At 41.1% G+C, this 20,438-nt stretch overlaps 2 protein-coding genes across 3 annotated transcripts; both read right to left on the reverse strand.

The window, feature by feature from the left end:
* Positions 1 to 445: 445 nt before the first annotated feature.
* LOC112214472 (guanine nucleotide-binding protein subunit alpha-14-like) lies at positions 446 to 11,532 on the reverse strand. Its single transcript, XM_024373239.2, has 7 exons — positions 11,019 to 11,532; positions 5,769 to 5,953; positions 5,472 to 5,626; positions 4,209 to 4,337; positions 3,818 to 3,947; positions 3,510 to 3,663; positions 446 to 1,181 (listed from the first exon to the last, which is right to left on the reverse strand). The coding sequence occupies exons 1-7, from the start codon at positions 11,137 to 11,139 to the stop codon at positions 991 to 993; spliced, it is 1,065 nt and encodes a 354-aa protein (XP_024229007.1). The 5' UTR covers positions 11,140 to 11,532; the 3' UTR covers positions 446 to 990.
* A 507-nt stretch (positions 11,533 to 12,039) lies between these two features.
* On the reverse strand, positions 12,040 to 19,655 carry LOC112214471 (guanine nucleotide-binding protein G(q) subunit alpha-like). Of its 2 annotated transcripts, none has more exons than XM_024373238.2 (8): positions 19,511 to 19,655; positions 18,814 to 18,996; positions 17,602 to 17,786; positions 16,238 to 16,389; positions 15,766 to 15,894; positions 15,366 to 15,495; positions 14,298 to 14,451; positions 12,040 to 13,765 (listed from the first exon to the last, which is right to left on the reverse strand). In XM_024373238.2, exons 2-8 carry the CDS (start codon positions 18,947 to 18,949, stop codon positions 13,575 to 13,577), a joined length of 1,077 nt encoding a protein of 358 aa, XP_024229006.1. In that variant the 5' UTR covers positions 18,950 to 18,996; positions 19,511 to 19,655; the 3' UTR covers positions 12,040 to 13,574. The 2 variants fall into 2 exon arrangements, with proteins under 2 accessions (XP_024229006.1, XP_024229005.1); XM_024373237.2 differs by having other exon boundaries at positions 19,317 to 19,652.
* Between the last annotated feature and the right edge of the window lie 783 nt (positions 19,656 to 20,438).

A 20,438-nucleotide genomic window follows, 5' to 3' on the forward strand; every position in this document is an offset into this window, starting at 1 on the left:
CTGGGATTGATTTGCACTTTTCACACCATAGGACCTTCATCTCTAGGAGACAGAATGCGTCTACTTCCTGAGAGGTATGAGGGCTGCGTGGTCCCATGGTGTTTATACTTGCGTACTATTGTTTGTACAGATGAACGTGGTACCTTCAGGCGTTTGGAAATTGCTCCCAAGGATGAACCAGACTTGTGGAGGTCTCAAAAATGTGTCATGCACAAAGTAGATGTCTTAACCGACTTGCCAAAATTATAGTTGGTTAACAAGAAATTTATGGAGTGGTTGAAAAACGAGTTTTAATGACTCCAACCTAAGTGTATGTAAACTTCCGACTTCAACTGTATTATATTACATAGGCTATCATAAACTATTACTGTATTAAACCATGCATTATTTCTCTATTTCTATCTCTGTCCTGTCTGAAATGAGTATGACAGAACTCTCCAAAAGGTAGATTTGAATGATTTATTGCTAACACACACATTAACAAACTACAACAAACTAGTGACCGCTCCAGAATCCTTTGAATGACTAGAGTTAATCATTAATTTAAAGTTTTAAAAAGACCTAAAAATAAGGAAAGTGTAAATCATGAAACATATATATGAAACACACACATGACATTACAACACAAATATAAACCAAGGAACTCTTAATGGCAGGAACCCCAGGCAGAGATTCAGGGTCCACAACATTCCTCAGGGTATTTCTCTCATCAGTAGTTATGTCATACAGATGGGATAGTCTACTGATACCATCCATCTTGTAACATGGAAGATGTTCAGGAGTTGTTACGATTCTAACGTTTTGAAATTATTATATTAAAACAATTCTGATGTGCTTCTGTTGGTGCTATGACTGTGATCCCTGGCTTTGTTATCGTAAAAAAAAGCATATAATTCAAGACCACAGTTACTTAAATGTCTGTACCAAAACTGTAAATCGAAAGTGAAATTGCACCATATACAGATCTGAAATCACACGAGTCCTAAACCCCTAACCCAGGTTGTACTTAGTCATGTTTTCTCTGAAGATGGTGTCTTTGACTGCTTTGAAGACAACTCTGATGTTTTCTGTGTCCGTTGCACAGGTGAAGTGGTTGTACAGGGATTTGTGACGCCCTATATGTTGCTCTTTGTACATATTCAGGATGAACTTCTTAGCAGACTCTGCATCTTTCCGGGGACCTTTTTAAAGAAGAAATGTATGAAAAAAATAACGTAAGTAAAATACACTAGGGGCTCTATTTTCATCTGGCATTAAGACGCCGCTAGTGTTCAAACACACGTTTGTTGGCAATTTCAATCTGTTGCTGGCTGGCTGGCTTGGTTAAAGCCAGTGCTCTGCTATTTTCAAACTGTTGCACAACGATTGATAATTGACCTGTCTTATATCAGCTCACTTGCACTCAGATGGGAGGGGTGGAAATATTTCAGATGTGTCCATAAAAACATGATCCGAAGTGCTAATTTCAGGCATCGCAGGTAGGGATATTTAAGACCAACCAAAAGTTGGTTTTAGCTGTAATGCGGTTGGTTACGGCATTCATTTTGAAACCAGAAACAGAGTCTACCCAGCCGTGATGCACACTGCCCATATGCGCATGGAAAAACAGTAACATGCTTTTGGTGCCTGTATAGTTCGTATTTAGAAACATAAAAACATATGTTTTGTCCCTGTTTTGTTTGATTAAAAACCAAACATTTCCTCCCCTCCTCTCAATGAAGGCCGTTTTTTGTCCTGCCCAATGCAATTCCCAAGTAGTCAAGACTGTTGATAAACTGTTTGGCTCTTTAGACCACTTGGAAATACATCTCTTAGCAAACTGTTGGAAACAATTGTTTGACCAAATACAATACTATTTCTCTGTAAACAAATTAACAACAGACTTTCAGCATGCTTATAGAGAAGGGCATTCAACATGTACTGCACTAACACAAATGACTGATGATTGGTTGAAAGAAATTGATAATAAGAAGATTGTGGGAGCTGTACTGTTAGATTTCAGTGCAGCCTTTTATATTATTGACCATAACCTGTTGTTGAAAAAACGTATCGCTATGGCTTTTCAACCTCTGCCATATAATGTGTATTCAGAGCTATCTATCTAATAGAACTCAAAGGGTTTTCTTTAATGGAAGCTTCTCTAATGTCAAACATGTAAAGTGTGGTGTACCACAGGGCAGCTCTCTAGGCCCTCTACTCTTTTCTATGTTTTACCAATGACCTGCTACTGGCATTAAACAAAGCATGTGTAGCCATGTATGGTGATGATTCAACCATATACGCATCAGCAACTACAGCTAATGAAGTCACTGAAACCCTTAACAAAGAGTTGCAGTCTGTTTTGGAATAGATGGCCAGTAATAAACTGGTCTTGAACATCTCCAAAACTAAGAGCATTGTATTTGGTACAAATCATTCCTTAAGTGCTAGACCTCAGCTGAATCTGGTAATGAATGGTGTGGCTGTTGAACAAGTTGAGGAGACTAAATTACTTGGCATTACCTTAGATTGTTAACTGTCATGGTCAAAACATATAGATTCAATGGTTGTAAAGATGGGGAGAGGTCTAGCCGTAATAAAGAGATGCTCTGCTTTTTTGACACCACATTCCAAAAAGCAAGTTCTGCAGGCTCTAGTTTTGTCTAATCTTAATTATTGTCCAGTCGTGTGGTCCAGTGCTGCAAGGAAAGACCTAGTTGAGCTGTAGCTGGCCCAGAACAGAGCGACACGTTTTGCTCTTAATTGTAATCAGAGCGCTGATATAAATACTTTGCATGCCAGTCTCTCTTGGCTAAGAGTTGAGGAGACTGACTGCATCACTTTTATTTTTGTAAGAAACATTAATGTGTTGAAAATCTCAAATTGTTTCCATAGTAAACATACACACAGCTCTGACACACGTATCCCACCAGACATGCCACCATGTTACAGGCCTCTCTTATCTTTTTAAGTGGGAGAACTTGCACAATTGGTGTCTGACTAAATACTTTTTTGCCCCACTGTATAAAATACAAAGAAGAAGAAGAAGCCTAAAGGAGGAGAGATTACTAGAAACGATGCTTATGCTTTTCGACCTGTCCCCAAATGAATATAGTTGGTTCAGATTTTGTTTTGATATTTCAACCTGCGTGTCCTGATGGCGTCTGGTGTGGGTGGACAAAATCAACACGCGCATGAGCGGTGTGGTCAGCATCTCAGGTTTGTTAAACTAGAGCCTTAGGAATCATTTCATGCAGCCTATAATCCAGTTAGATTTGGGGTCAATTCCAGTTCCTGTTGCTTGATTTGAATATGGATTTTTTTTTTATAGGAATGAACTCCAATTCACTGGAATTTAGATGGAATTAATCACAACTATGAATGCGACAGATAGATGATATTCACACACATATCAAGGCATGACTAACAATAGTGCTTAGGGAAGTCGTCTGTAAGGTTGGAGTAGCCTATAGCTTATACACACATACATGTATAACTAACCAGTGTACTAACTAGTCTAGTGTACTAACCTGTGAATGCTGGGAAGTAGTCTGCCAGGTTGGAGTGGTAAATCTTTTCCTCTAGAAGATCAGCTTTGTTTAGGAAGAGGATGATGGAGGATTCCTGGAACCAGGGGTATGTGATGATGGTTGTAAACAGGGCTTTGCTCTCCTCTAGTCGATTCTGGAAGGGAAAGAAATCCACACTCCATCACATATAAAGAGAAAAACTTTGACACTCGCCTACTGTTGTGTGAAGATACAGCTACATTTCTGTTTGTTAGTGGTAGAATAGTGAGACTTAAGAGGCTCTTTCGAGTCAAAGTGTTTATCCTCACCACGTTGGCACTCTCATAGAGGACCTGGTCGTATTCACTGAGGGCCACCAGGAAGATGATGGAGGTGACCCTCTCAAAACAGTGGATCCACTTCCTCCTCTCTGACCTTTGACCTCCCACATCCACCAGCCTGATCAAGACAACATGGGGAAAATGTCAAATGACACTCTATTCCCCCTATAAGGCACACCTTGTAGGGTGTCATTTGAAATGCTGACATGGGAATACTTGCATTCCTCATTTCCTCCACCCTTCCTCGAAGTAATCACTGATCTAACATGACTAAATAAGTAGAAGCTAGGGTTCTACAGGACATAGACAACTACAGGACATAGCTTTCACAGATCCAAATTTACAAGGCTCTGACACCGTTACTCCAATGGACATTTACCTGAAGATGACAGTCTTGAGGTCAAAGGGGTACTCTATGATGCCTGTGGTGGGGACCCTGACCCTCAGGATGTCCTGCAGGGTGGGTAGGTATGAGGGGGCAGTGATTCTGTCCAGATCACTCAGGTAACTGACATGAAAATAACAATAAAATGAATTGGCAATGGCACATACTTTGCTAAACACCCTAGCTAGATACCTGACTTATTGTGGAATGCGTATTAATATCTATCTTTATATATATATATATATATACTACCGTTCAAAAGTTTGGGGTCACTTAGAAATGTCCTTGTTTTCCATGAAAACATACATGAAATGAGTTGCAAAATGAATAGGAAATATAGTCAAGATGTTGACAATGTTATAAATAATGATTTTTAATTTAAATAATTGTGTCCTTCAAGCTTTGCTTTCTTCAAATAATCCTCAATTTGCAACAATTATAGCCTTGCAGACCTTTGGCATTCTAGTTGTCAATTTGTTGAGGTAATCTCAAGAGATTTCACCCCATGCTTCCTGAAGCTCATCGCACAAGTTGGATTGGCTTGATGGGCGCTTCATACGGTCAAGCTGCTCCCACAACAGCTCAATAGGGTTGAGATCCAGTGACTGTGCTGGCCACTCCATTATAGACAGAATACCAGCTGACTGCTTCTTCCCTAAATAGTTGTCCTTTTGTAGGAGGAAATTGGGTCCAATTAAGCGCCGTCCACAGGGTATGGCATGGCGTTGCAAAATGGAGTGATAGCCTTCCTTCTTCAAGATCCCTTATACCCTGTACAAATCTCTCACTTTACCACCACCAAAGACCATCAGACCATCCCAGACCCAGACCATCGCATTGCCTTCCACCATGCTTGACAGATGGCATCAAGCACTCCTCCAGCATCTTTCCATTTTTTCTGCATCTCACAAATGTTCTTCTTTGTGATCCAACACCGCAAACTTAGATTTGTCTGTCCATTTCACTTTTTTTCCAATCTTCCTCTGTCCAGTGTCTGTGTTCTTTTGACCATCTTAATATTTTATTTTTAATTGGCCAGGAAAACAAGGAAATTTCTAAGTGACCCAAAACGTTTGAACAGTAGTCTATCTATCTCTATCTATCTAGCTATCTATATATGCTTGGTCTAAGAAAATCGATAAACATGACAAATCTCACTATTTGGCAAAATCAGGAAGCTGGGACTTGTTAGGTGTACATTTATGTCTACCTTAGCTTAGTCTGAGTAAGTCAGTAAAGACTATAGGTAAATCTCACTATTTGGTAGAGTCAGAGAGCTGGTACTCTCGCTTGCGCTCGTAGCACTTCTGAATTCCCTGGTCGCTCCACAGTCTCCTGATGGCATCCACCTGCCATGGCTCCAGTATGGTCACTAGATCTGCCTTCACCATGCTCAGTCTGTCTGCATGGCTCTAGAACACACACACACAGACAGCTTCAGACATGGCAATAAAAACCCATTCACCGAGTAGATGTTCCAGGAAATGGATATTGTGAACCAACAAGCCAATTTATAACACAAGCTGCCATTGAATCTGTTGACAAGCTGCTTACAATGTTCTGGTGATCTTTAAAATCAATCTGTAGGGTCTTCATGGCTTGGATCATGTTCTGAACAGCATTGACGATGTTCTGGTAAACCAGCCTGGTGAAGCCTCGCTTGTCTGCATCCGAGTAGCCTGTCCCATGGATGATCCTCATCTGTTTGATGAAGGTGCTCTTTCCACTCTCACCAGTCCCTGGAAAAGGAGAGACATTCGTCTGTGTATGGGTGTGTACGTACAATATATATGTGTGTGTGTGTGTGTGTGTGTGTGCAACATGTGGGTGTATGTTACTGTTATCCTTGTCACATCGCGCACTATCGGCTCCTGTGGCGGGCCGGGCGCAGTGCACGCTGACCAGGTCGCTTGGTGTACGGTGTTTCCTCCGACACATTGGTGCAGCTGGCTTCCAGGTTGGATGTGCGCTGTGTTAAGAAGCAGTGCGGCTTGTGTTTCGGAGGACGCATGGCTCTCAACCTTCATCTCTCCCGAGCCCGTACGGGAGTTGTAACGATGAGATAAGACAGTAACTACTAATAATTGGATACCACGAAATTGGAGAGAAAAATGGGGTAAAAAAAAAAAGACAAGGTGAGACCTTTCTTCAATGTAATGCTTAACGCGTCCTAAAATAGCCTAAGAACAATCCATTTTTTGATATTAAGTAGTAAATTGACTTTTGCAGTAGTGCAGTAGGCCTTCATATAGCTATTACAATCATTTTTTACATTTTTAAATTGAAGTTAACGACACCGGGCCAGTTATGCGCCACCCAATCACAGTCGGGATGTGATACAACCTGGATTCAAACCAGATACTGCAGTGACGCCTCTTGCATTGAGATTCAGTGTCTTAAACCACTGCGCCACTCTGGATTCCGGAGGGTGTGGTTAGTCATTATTTAACTGTGAGAAATTCGGACAGTATAATCACTCTCTTGTTGACCTACTAGCCTCATGACTGTTGCATTCAACTGCAAACCGGGACCAACTACTGCCACACGTCAACATACCGCACATATCCATATCTGCTGATCAGGGAGTGAAAATGTGCTAGATGTTCTTTCCCAGTGCGGATAGAAGCGAGATGCAGGTGACTCAGCTAATAGATACGTGTAATGATAGGATGGGAGACTTTTAATAGGTGCTTCTTGGTCATAGGTACTCTCCAAGTAGCTTGTTCGATGAATGATAAGGACCACTCACCAATCAGTAGACGACACATTCGCACACATTTTGCACAGTACATTGAAACTACATCATTCTGAGATACACAGTAATATCAATAAAATGTAGCCCACTGTTATTCTGCCTGACTGTAATTACTCTGCCAATAATACTTATGGTATTCCTGATCTTTTTCCCGGGCTGAAAATCACCAAGGCAAACGGTGTAGCCTTGTTCTGAGTGTCAGCTCAATCGCTCACTGGTTCAACAGGTTTCCGTCAAATATGTGGAGAATGGGGTTTAGAGTGACTCATACCTATTTAGCTGTCTAGGCGTTCTACAGAAAACAGCTATGATGGAAACAGAGAGACATAAAACGTGTCCTGTCAGGGTAGCAGTAGCTATAACATAGAGGTGATACACTGACTAGATATTGAACTAATTTCTAAAGAATTAAATGTATCATTTCTAAATAAGGTAAATTAGAGGCTACGTTGTTTCTTTCAAATATAGAGTAGGCTACCTTACAGTAGGCCTATATTTAAGCAATAAGGTGGCCAATATACCATGGCTAAGGCCTGTTCTTATGCACGATGCAACGCGGAGTGCCTGGATACAGCCCTTAGCCGTGGTATATTGGCCATACACCAAAAAACCCTGAGGTGCCTTATTGCTATTATAAACTGGTTACCAACATAATTAGAGCAGTAGAGAAAAATGTTTTGTCATACTGTTGGTATATGGTCTGATATACAACGGTTGTCAGTCAATCAGCATTCAGGGCTCAAACCACCCAGGTTATTATTTTGGGCTCCCGACTGGCGCAGCAGTCTAATGCACTGCATCTCAGTGCTGGAGACGTCACTACAGACCCTGGTTTGATCCCGAGCTGTATCCCAAGCTGTGATCGGGAGTCCCATAGGGCGGCGCACAATTGGCTCAGCGTTATCCAGGTTAGGGCGGCAGGTAGCCTAGTGGTTAGAGCGCTGGGCCACAGTAACCGAAAGGTTGCTAGATCAAATCCCTGAGCTGACAAGGTAAAAATCTGTCATTCTGCGCCTGAACAAGGCAGTTAACCAACTGTTCCTAGGCTGTCATAGTACATAAGAATTTGTTCTTATCTGACTTTCCTAGTTAAATTAATATAAACATTAATATGGTGGATTACCAAACTATGAAATTGTTTTGTTCATCCATGATTTCAAGTTAGCTATTATTGACCGATTAAATGGTATGTAAGGACCCAAAATGTTGTTGCCATCATTGTAAGCTTGCCATACACACACTGTACGATACATTTATTAAACATAAGAATGAGTGTGAGTTTTTGTCACAACCCGGCTCGTGCGAAGTGACAAAAAGCTCTTATAGGACCAGGGGACAAATAATAATATAATAATAATCAATAATTTTGCTCTTTATTTAGCTATCTTACAAATAAAACTTTATTTGTTCATCGAAAATAGTGAATAACTCAGGTTAATGAGAAGTGTGTGCTTGAAAGGATGCACATAACTCTGCAATGTTGGGTTGTATTGGAGAGAGCCTCAGTCTTAAATCATTTTCCACACAGTCTGTGCCTGTATTTAGTTTTCATGCTAGTGAGGGCGTAGAATCCACTCTCCCATAGGTACGTGGTTGCAAAGGGCATTAGTGTCTTAACAGCACGATTTGCCAAGGCAGGATACTCTGCCCAATCCAGAAATCTGTCAGTGGCTTCTGATTAAATTCAATTTTCACAGAACCACTTTTTGCAATTTCGATTAGGCTCACTTGTTCAGATATTGATAGAGGACTGGAGGCAGGGGATGAAAGGGATAACGAATCCAGTTGTTTGTGTCATCTGTTTCGGGGAAAGTACCTGCTTAATTGCGCACCAAACTCACTCAGGTGCTTCACTATATCACATTTGACATTGTCGGTAAGCTTGAGTTCATTTGTACACAAAAAAAATCATATGATGATGGAAAGACCTGTGTGTTGTCCTTGGTAATGCAGGCAGAGAAGAGCTCCAACTTCTTATTCATAGCCTCTATTTTGTCCCGCACATTGAATATAGTTGCGGAAAGTCCCTGTAATCCTAGATTCAGGCGAGAAAAAACATCACCCAGATTGGCTCATCATCATGCAAGTTGTCAGACAAGTGAAAATTATGGTCAGTAAAGAAAACTTTAAGATCATCCCTCAAATTCAAAAAAATGTGTCAATACTTTGCCCCTTGATAACCAGCGCACTTCTGTATGTTGTAAAAGCGTTACGTGGTCGCTGCCCATATCATTGCAAAGTGCAGAAAATACACGAGAGTTCAGTGGCCTTGCTTTAACAAAGTTAACCATTTTCAATGTAGTGTCCAAAACGTCTTTCAAGCTGTCAGGCATTCCCTTGGCAGCAAGAGCCTCTCGGTGGATGCTGCATTGTACCCAAGTGGCATCGGGAGCAACTGCTTGCATGTGCGTTACCACTCCACTATGTCTCCCTGTCATGGCTTTTGCACCATCAGTACAGATACCAACACATCTTGACCACCAAAGTCCATTTGATGTCACAAAGCTATCCAGTACTTTAAATATATCCTCTCCTATTGTCCTGGTTTGCAGAAGAGGATGTCTTCCTTAATTAACCCCCAATAAACGTGACGGACATACACCAGGAGCTGAGCCAGGCCCGCCACGTCTGTTGACTCATCCAGCTGTAACGCATAGAATTCACTGGCTTGTATGCGAAGCAGTAATTGTTTCAAAACATCTCCTGCCATGTCACTGATGTGTCATGAAACAGTGTTGTTTGATGAAGTCATTGTATAGTTTATTTTGCCATTTCCTCCAGTATTGTCCCAGCCATTTCCGCGGCAGCAGGAATAATTAAATCCTCCACAATAGTATGGCGCTTGCCTGTCCTAGCCACTCGGTAGCTCACCATATAAGACACTTCTAGCCATGTCTTATTAATGGTATCTGTTGCTACTCGAAAGTCATCTAATTCTCGCTCAAAAAACGCCTATGGCTTATTTTTCAAATTGCCATGTTTTGTTTCTAAATGTCGGAGCAAGAGTGAAGGTTTCATTGAGTTGTGAGATAGTACTTATGCACATACAACACACTGTGGCTGAAGAAAGGCACTGCTCCCAATATAAGTGAACCACAAATCAATGTAGTTCTCATCATATTTGTGCCTCTTCGATGGTCCAACGTCTATGTCTGTTGTTCGGTGCTTTCCAGGGTAAGGGGGCAGTAGCTCTTTGGCTGCATCAGATTCCTAAAGTGTCCATGCTAGCTGGGCTAACAACAAATGTAGAATTACTGATGCTAGCATTGGATGTGCTCGTGGAAGCAGAACAATTTGTGTAGTCGAAAGTGGCAGGTGTAGTACTGCTGGTAGTAGCAGTACTACCCGTAGAGCTGGTATGTGTCTCTATGGACGCAGGCCTCACTTTTTTTAACCACTTACCAATTTTCGAACAATCTGAAAGAGCAGCAGGAACGTTTGGCAACATGGAATTAGTGGAATTCCCGCGAGAGAGTAACAGTTGATGTGATTGGATGTTAATTATTGTTATTGTTAATTATTTGACTTGGCAACATGTATTTATATTGTTATTTCGCTGTTTAATTTGTATTTATTTTTGGCAGTGAAGCGAGGCTACTCAGGCGAGAAAAAAACCTCACCCGAGTGTATAGCCCCGTTGGAAAATATAAATGGACTGTTTGAAAATATGAAGGAAAAAAAGAACGATACTTTTGGGGGGTTTAAAAAAAAATGTGAATCACATTTTTATTTCATCACATTTTTATTTGGCGTACCCCCGACGGCATTGCGTACCCCAGTTTGGGAATACCTGATCTATAGCCAGGTTTACACTAACGCGCATCGCACAGAGGAGGGTGGTACGGCTATACCACTTGAGGAAAGACACATTTTCATTAGCAAGATCCAAATAATTGTTGGAAACGCTATCTATGCTATTCCTATAACAATTATTTGATGTCATAACTCGGTCAACATGAATTAGCCTAGTTGAATAGGCACACCAAGCGCAAAAGTTGTAGGTCCCGCTGAATGACCAATTACCCATGATAGCATACGCCATGACTCACCTAAAAGCAACAACTTTTTCTCCCGGTGAAATTCATTTTTTTCCCGGCGAAGCTGTCTCTCAATCTCCTGGTGTATCCTTAGTCTCTCCGAGTCTTCAGCTGACATACAGCATTCGCCCATATTGGTGCTGTGTTGTAGCTGTCCGTATTTCAGGTGAGGTAGATGGATAAATGATTTATATTCCAACCGACCTCCCTGAGAGAGAACGTCCTCTCTCTCGTAACAGGTGGACTTTCAAAATTCAGAAGTCATTCTACCTGTATGAAGAGCTGAGCGGTCTGACCGGGTCGCATTCCTACCGTGCAGGTAAAGCCAGTGAGTTAAGGTGAGGTAAATTACCGAAGCTACATTCTCTAATTAGGCCTATACTGTCTGGGTTAGTAAACGAAACCTGGAGTAGTGTGTAAACTAAACCCGCCCACAAAAAGTTATGTTGTATTTCTTTATAATTTGACCACTATGTCGCATGTATTCTGTGCCAAGTAGGGAAGGTTTCTCACCAGTGCCACACAGGCTGGGTTGATCTGTTGCTATTTGAAACACATTGGGTTTATAGGCGTGTGTGTGCCTGCCAGTTGAACAATGAAACAAGGACATCATAAAAGGAGTAGCCTAGCCCTACTACAGGAAAGTGTTACTATGATAGCAGCCACCCGGGTCTCCTTGGTGCAAATAATATGAAGCTGACACACACATCCTATAGGCCTACACTCATGTCCCTGTCAATGTGAACCACATTGTATCCACAACAGAAAATATGCTCTCTAAATCAGTAGCAGTACATTTCTCCCTGCAGCCATGCTGTCTTTGACCAGATGGATATCACTGAAAGGATTAGAGTGCATTAACTCTCACAGATGAGCTGGGAGAGAAGGCAGGCAGACATTAAAACCCATGACAAACAATGAGTGGCAGTGTAATCCTCCAACACCATCTATGGCATTCCCTCTATGCCATAGATTCTGTGGCAATCATCACACAAATATACACCGTAGTGCAAAAAAAACACAGAGAAAGATGTTGCGCAAATTGGAATGATTTATTCCATCACAATTTCAAAACATGTACATTGCTCCAAAAATAATTTGACAAAAAAGCAAAATATATATGCTTTATTTTCAACCGACTTTAAAAATGGCACGTAACGACAGATTGATTGACACAAATGAAATAGTGCAGAGAACCTTCTGATTAGTATTTATTTGTACTCTCATATTACATATATGATTCAAGAAATGAACGCATGTGTTCAAAGCAGGTCATTGGACCCAACGTTCTCATTCAGCAGGTAAGAATTACAACACTTTTCATTTTACGGGACCTTGAAACAAGAGAACACACAGGAAGTCACTGTACCAGTTTGTATTTACAAAGTGCAATATATATATATATATATATATATATATATATATATCTCGAGAGAGAGCGCGAGAGAGACACACACAATATGGGGAATCATTTTCAGCCCTTTTCACAAAGGATCTTGAAACCAGAGAGTGACTCAATAACGCTAATCAAAGTTGTCCCTGAACTGAAACTGTGCCAAAGCAATACAGTACATCTCCACTGAGAATACAAAGGACCGACAAAAAGCAATGTTACGGATCAACGATAGACCTTGTCTAAGTGGATAACATTCCCTTATTGGATGAGGAACAGTATCATGATGCTCTGTTTAGCGGGGGCAAATATAGTTATGTTATAACACTGGTAGTTGACGTATACAGTATTACAACTGCAAAGTGTTGATAGTCAAACACATTTCAGCTAAAAATGTGGTGGTACCGCTTCAGATTTCACACTTCAGTACAGGCTATTCAGTCAATAGAGGTAATACTATTTTGGCAACACATAAGCCCCACTTACAATGTATACACCAATAGGAAAACAAAATGTGTCAATTGTGCAAATAATACCTGTATGCTAGGTTACACGTCCTAGGTGATGATTATGATTGTTTATTCTATCCTCTGACCCAGAGAATGACTACTCATTTAAATACGTAAACAATGTATAGACTGCGACTGTGACCCACTGGAGGATATTAGGTGAAGAGCTGTATAGCAGTTATCTAAATGTCAACCAGACATTCTCTGACAAGAGAGCCATGGGTCAACAGTCCTCAGAGAGACAGGTGGCGCATCAAAGCACTTTAACTCTCATCTGAAGTGTGTTTACACTGTTATAAATGTGTTTTGAATGGTTTACAAAGATTTCCTAATAACTCTCAATGTACACCAGAATCATCTTTCCTCAAAAAGGCACCGTATTATTCATCATCATGACACACCTCGTGAACAAAATCAAAGATGCCCGTTTAAAACAAAATGCAGGGGTGAGCAGTTGAAATCCATTGGAAATAATCCAGCCATTTATGGAAATGCTCTGTAGATGCAGTCTTCAACTCCCATTGTGGGTAGTAGGGTTTCAGCGTAGTGGAAGACAACCAGTCATACTGAAGAAGTTTGTACTATGGCTCCGGGGGCCCTGGTCTCTTGCTGCAGCTGTTGGAGCAGATTGCATTAAAAGTCTGTAAATGCTGTCGACGGGAGTCTTTAAACCAGGTTGTACTCCTTGAGATTCAGCTGCAGGATGAAGTCCTTGACAGCGGCAAAGACGAATCGAATGTTCTCCGTGTCGGTGGCACAGGTGAAGTGGGAATAGATGATTTTATCGCTATCTGGATTCAGGTCCACAAACATCTTCAAGATGAATTCTCTTCCTGCCTGTGGGTCCCGCTGGGGTCCTGAGAGGAGGAGATACGATTAGTTATGATGCATGAAATTATGACAGATGCTTTTTTTTTTTTACTATTATATCGGTCTAAAGCGATACATATTAAATATTGTTTCATTTCCGGTTAATGGAACAAGGTATTGGCCCAACAGGACTGAAGAGGATGGTCTTTGAAAGTGTACGGCCCACCGATTGCCTTAACTGGAACAGTGTGTGTGCTGTTTGAGGTTTAAACATGATTGTTTGTGAATGTCCTTCTGTGGCCACAGAAGAGTTTGCAAATTGCACCTTCAAGGATAGATTATAGGCCATAAGGGGCAAGGTCATGTAAATGATGTTAGACGGCTACATCGTATATACAATACTTTATGGTGAGTATGCTATTAATAGGGTTTATTTAGGGTGTTTTTATCTATACACTATATCAGTAATACGATCACTGAATGCTAATCCATTTTGCATTGGTAGCTTATGATCGCATTTAGCTGGTCCATGAAAATGAAGCTCTTGTCATTAGGTCCATGAAAAGAAGGACTTCTTACCATCATATTCAGGGAAGTAATCCACCAGATGTGAGAACAAGATTTTCTCCTGCAATAAGTCAATCTTATTTAAGAATAGTATGATTGAGGAATCTTTAAACCATGGGTAGGTTATTATTGTCCTGAACAATGCTTTGCTTTCCTCCATTCGATTCTGTGTAAAGAAAATGAACACACACACAATGTTAAAGAGACTACTGGTATTTGAACTCATTTCTATTCTTATTCCATCAAGGTGGTGTTGGACCCACTGATCTACACAGTCAGTGTGGACAATTACTTTGCAGTGATTGTGCATGATGCAAATACTGTGCAACAGCCAGGCTTCGAGTGTGTTCCAATATTTGTTACAGTGACTGAAGGGCTCCCCCTGCAGGTGAACACTGAGCAAAAACCCTGAGTTGGTCAAAGTCCAGTTCAAGTAGTAGGTGTGTTACAAAAAAAAAATTCAAACAGTGCAGAGGGTATTCTCAACAACAAAGAATTTCTCAAGAGAACATGTAGGCTGGTCCCAGATCTGTATGTGCATTTAGCCAACTCCTACAACTATCGGAGTTGTCGTGCAACAACAGTCAGAGGGGTTGGCTAAAGTAGAGATCTGGGAGCAGGCAAGGTCCAACGCCAACCCTATGAATGAGTATGAATGGAGATCAGCTGGGGGGGGGTTGGGGAAATCTGGGTCATCTTCACATAACAGGTTTGTGGCTTATTAAACATTAGCGCTGGAACAATGTGTCTCTGTGTTAGGACTGACTGATTGATTGTCTTTCTCGGTTGATCCTCTCCTCCACTAGAACAGAGCCAGTCATAGAGAGATAGCAAGAGGCAGAGAGTTTGTCCAACTTTCTAGTAAGATGTCATGCTTCTGCCTCTTAGCAGTCCATCTACCCCATTCACGAGTTCAAGCATTACAGTTGGTTAGCACAGTTTAAAATGGTCAATATTTAGCTGACTATCATTGGTCGGCATTATCCGGGAGGCTCCAACATGGCTGCCGTGGACTGATACAATGTCCTCTAAGAACATCATAATGCTTTGGACTGTTGAAACCGCAATGGCCAAACTCACCTCGTTGTCAGACTCTACCAGGACCTGGTCGTATTCACTGAGAGCCACCAGGAACATGATGGAGGTGACATTCTCAAAGCAGTGGATCCATTTCCGCCTCTCGGACCTCTGACCACCCACATCCACCATCCTGAGAACAGCAGCACAGCACGATGAGGTTTAGGGGAAAACGCTCAACAAGCAGGTATAGAGAATACAGAGTAAACTCTTTTTCTAATGGGTTATGATGAGTTATTAAAATGCCATTACTATGTACTGAACTGTAAAGCATGGAACAATGTCAATTTGTATTTGAGTAAATCAAAATGATGCCTCTGATAACAGTTTAATCTTCTAGGATAATCTTGATTACTCGTGTTCACCAGACAGGGAGACGGTAGTAGGCTATGTGGATGTTTACCTGAAGACCACACTCTGGAGATCAAAGGGGTACTCGATGATGCCTGTGGTGGGGACCCGGACCCTGAGCACATCCTGCTGGGTCGGCACATAAGATGACTCAGCTATACGGTCCAGTGAATTCAGGTAGCTGAAAGGGCATGAGAGGGCTGGGGTTAGTATCATTATTATTCTGTTTACAGTTCTGTTACTCATTATATCACTTCTCAGAAAAACACAGAGGTCATAAGATATGTAATCTTTCACCCGAGTATCACAATAGGAAGCAATCTGGTCATTGGACCTCTTCATTGCTTACCTAAATCTGCACAGCCTGTTATGTATGAGAATGAGATGTTTCTTAACATAACTGGTATTGGACACAGGGGAAACTATTTGGCAAGAGTTAGGGAGTAGTTATTTACTGGTCTCTGTGTCTAGTCACTGTTTGGCAGTCTAGACTAGAGGCGGGTAATGGTGACTGCTTTACTCACTATTTGGCAGAGTCTGAGAGCTGGTATTCCCTCTTGCGATCATAGCATTCCTGGATCCCTGGGTCATTCCATAGACTCTTAATGGCGTCAATGTACGGATTTGTAAACGTGATCTTCTCCACGTCCACTTCAATGACAATATTTGCATGGCCCTGAAAAAGGTGAGAGAAAGACAAAGAGAAGGGGAAAGAGATCATTACTTGAGAGACGTAGAGAGGCATTTGTCTGAGTGATCACATTCTTGTAAATGGCAGGCAAGGGATTGTGTTAGCTTGGCCCCAAACCTATCTAGAATTGAAATGGGTGTTAGTGTGAGGCAGGCAGCACATAGCAGTGAATTTGTATGATTATTATATGGAGGTTTTGCGGGATAGAAAGGTCAGCAAAGTATATTTGTCTCTCTCGTGGAGATTCCCTACTTTATGTGTGGGCCAACAGTCAATCATGTGTACCTTTTACAAGACCTTGTCTGTCATCCTGCTCAGTAAACTAATGACATCACCAACTAGGCAGAAAGTAAACAAAGTTACATATATCATAATGGCATCAACTAACCCCTTTACTACAAGCCTCATAGAGCCTCTAGAAACGAATAAAAGGTCTGAACAAACATGGGCCTGGCCATTACAGCTAGGGTCGGGAGTTTTTTCTGACAATGTGACCTGCCAGAAAGCCCCTAGACGAGGGGTCTTCAACCTTTTCTTGCCCAGGAACTCCCACCCAGCCAAACCGGCGGCCCAGGGACCCCGATCATACGTTAGAAATATGTTTCATGTTTTATAATAAGGTGAATGATAATGGCAAGGAGAATTAATCAACATTTTTAAATGAATAGACATGGTAGATAGTTATTCATTATTTTGCAGCGATTGGTGCTCACAGGTACTTTTTAACAGACTATGTCAGGTACTCCAGTGAGTGTAAATAGCTCCAATGAATGTAATTCGCTCAATATTAGGAATTAAGAACTAAAGTTATCATTAGAAATAAGATAGTCTCCTATTTTATACTGTAGGTATGTAATTCAAAATGTGTTTAGTATGTGATTGCTAGCGATATTCATAAAAACTTTGGGGGGAATATACTTTTTATGTTTTTATTTTTGGGACCTCATGCAGTACCTCCGCAGACCCCTAGTGGTCCGCAGACCCGAGGTTGAATATCCCTGCTCTAGACTAGAGGCTATGACTAATGCTCATAGTTTTTCCAGGTGAGATTACAAGGTGTCAAGGTCTAGAAAAACACAGGTCCATAAAATGTATTATGGTGCAAAAACTCCTCACCAACAGACTTGTGGGCGACCAACACCAAATGTTGACAATAAACGGGAAAAGTCGGTATACAATAAACAACAAAAGGGTTACCTGGTTGCCTTCACACTTGTAGAGGATCTGCAGGGTCTCCATAGCATGGATCATGGTCTGCATGGCAGTGAAGATGTTCTGGTACACCAGCTTGGTGAAGCCTCGCTTGTCGTCCTCAGAGTAGCCCGTCCCATGGATGATCCTCATCTGCTTGATGAAGGTGCTCTTCCCACTCTCACCAGTCCCTGGGGAGAAAAAAAGCTCGGAGATGAACTCAGTTTCACTTTTAAATCCCTACTTTTAAACACCATTAATGTGTGCAGTGGCTCTGTTCTCACTAACCCACACAGTAGCCGGAGGTTGCTGATGAAAGTGAGGCACATTTTAAGCTTATAATAGTGTCATCTTTATATTGTTAATTTCATGAATAAGTTAAATTTAGATTAAAGCAATTGCAATTTGTCACCTGCTATGGAAGAGAGGGACTGTGTTGGCCATTAAATGTTGATACAAAAGTGTTGGAGGGTTTGGCTACTGTGTGTGCATTGTATGTACAGTATGCCACTGGAATAGATTTCTGATCTACTCATTTAAATGGGTGGTGATCCATGACAAGAGTCGATGATTTCTAAGAAATGTGTCCCCCTCTGCAATTTAACAACCTAGTGTTTATTGTAGCAATTGTAACACTTCCTTAGTTGCCTAACAAACTATATTGGCCCATTTGCTGTCAGCATTCTTTCATTAAGTTATCATTTATTTGACTCCCAGCAAGCTGAGCTGGTTGTGTTTATTTATTTATCCGTTATTTTACCAGGTAAGTTGACTGAGAACATGTTCTCATTTACAGCAACGACCTGGGGAATAGTTACAGGGGAGAGGAGGGGGTGAATGTGCCAATTGTAAACTGGGGATTATTAGGTGACCATGATGGTTTGAGGGCCAGATTGGGAATTTAGCCAGGACACCGGGGTTAACACCCCTACTCTTGCAATAAGTGCCATGGGGTCTTTAGTGACTTCAGAGAGTCAGGACATATTCAAGTTATATAAACATCAAAGAGTACTAAAGGCAATGCACAACAATAAACATAGTTTTTCTTGGCAATATCTAATTTGAATATAAATTAAAATTGCCAAGTGTATTATCGGCGTGTACATTGAAATAACAGAGCCAACCGTGTAACAATGATAGTCATACAATGTATCATTATTTTAAACATTGTTTCAATGTCATATCAGTGCTTTGAGTGGGATTCAGAACTTAGTTTACCGAGAAGTAACAGCTTGAACTCGCGGTTCGAGTCTTTCTTGTCCCGGCGAAGCTGCCTTTCGATCTCGTCGTTGATCCGCCGAGCCTCCTTTCCCTCTTCGCTGAGGCAACAGGCCCCTATGGAGTTCAAAGTCATGACTCCCTTGAAAACACTTTGGCTACTTTTGGGTCGAAGAGGTAAACCTATATTCCCAAAGTGAAAGAAAACAATTATAATTTTTAAAGATATTTATATTTCTAAAAATACTTCCCTCAGCACAGCCTGAATGTTCAGTACAGTGCCGTACAGACTAGGCAGTAAAAGCCAAGCGCAATAATAACGCAAATGCAATTCCCAGATTTAAAAAAAAAAAAAAAAAAAAAAAAAAAACCTTTGGCAGAAATAGACCACGTTCTTTTCTTTTTATATAAACTGCGGTCCTCCAAAGAAATGCAGTAGCAGCCAAATTGGGTAGCAGTCAATCTGTGGTAGAATGAATAATTAAATACCAGCACATCTTTACCTCCAAATGTTGAACTCCGGGCGTGGTGGGTGACTATGGCGGACTTTTACTCCATATCGCCACAAATGTATAAAAAACTAAATTCCATTATTGCACGGGAATATCAAAAAAAGTATCTCATGCCACAATATGGTGCGTTTGAATTTGTCTTCTTGAAAATAGTCTAACTTTGCTATAAAAAAATATATTCTCACCTTTGCTTGTCCAATCTTATAATTTCATGATGTACAGAATACAGGCTACTCTGTAACCTATGTGAACCTAGCAGCAAAAATGCAAGAGCCTTCCAAATAAAAGTGCTCCACACAGAAAAGTACATGTAAAACATTTTTCTTCATACACCCTCTTCATTCTTCAACTTCATCACTCATCCTAGTCTTTATTTGCATTTTCCCACATCATGCTAATCTACATCGTAATCATCTTCACCAAATTTAAAAAGTGTTGGCCCATGAGAGTGAAGGAGGGTCGGACAGTCTCTCGTAGTAGAGGACTCTTATTTTGACACAATTCTAGCCATTCTTGCTGCAGCTGCCGTGTTGTGCTGGCGTAACGCAACTACACTCAAGACCCGATCCATGTGACGTTAGGAGAGGGTGTGTTTAGATGGGAAAGGCTCATGAGGGCATGTCGCGCCAGCACGTTACTATAACCAGGTTTCCATCCAACAATTTTACGAGTGTAAAGTATGTCTGATAAAACATTTCCCGATAGGCCAGATAACAGCACATTTTTCGGTAAACTTTCCAAATGTCGACAACAAACACCAGACGGTCGATAAAATGAATGATGCGAGAAATGGCGATGGTACGCCTTGGCTTTATACGGAAATATTGATATACGAATCATATCGACGTAAACTTAGTTATACGATATGTTGTGTGGTCCTCCCACCACGACTCTGAAAAAAATGCAGTTTAGGCTACAGATTAAGTTACATATGTGTTATTAACTTCACAAGGTGGTGAAAGTGCACGCCGTGATCGATGCTACTTTCCAATAAATATCGAGCGTCTTATTCTGGAGAATTGATCGAGGCTTGGCTGCCTTTTGAATATATAGAATATTCTCATGTAGGCTATCCTACCCGCACCGTATTTGCTAGCTGTTGATTAAAGCGCA

This window comes from Oncorhynchus tshawytscha, linkage group LG20 (genome assembly GCF_018296145.1).
Source record: "Oncorhynchus tshawytscha isolate Ot180627B linkage group LG20, Otsh_v2.0, whole genome shotgun sequence".
In the NCBI taxonomy this organism is placed as follows: Eukaryota; Metazoa; Chordata; class Actinopteri; order Salmoniformes; family Salmonidae; genus Oncorhynchus; species Oncorhynchus tshawytscha.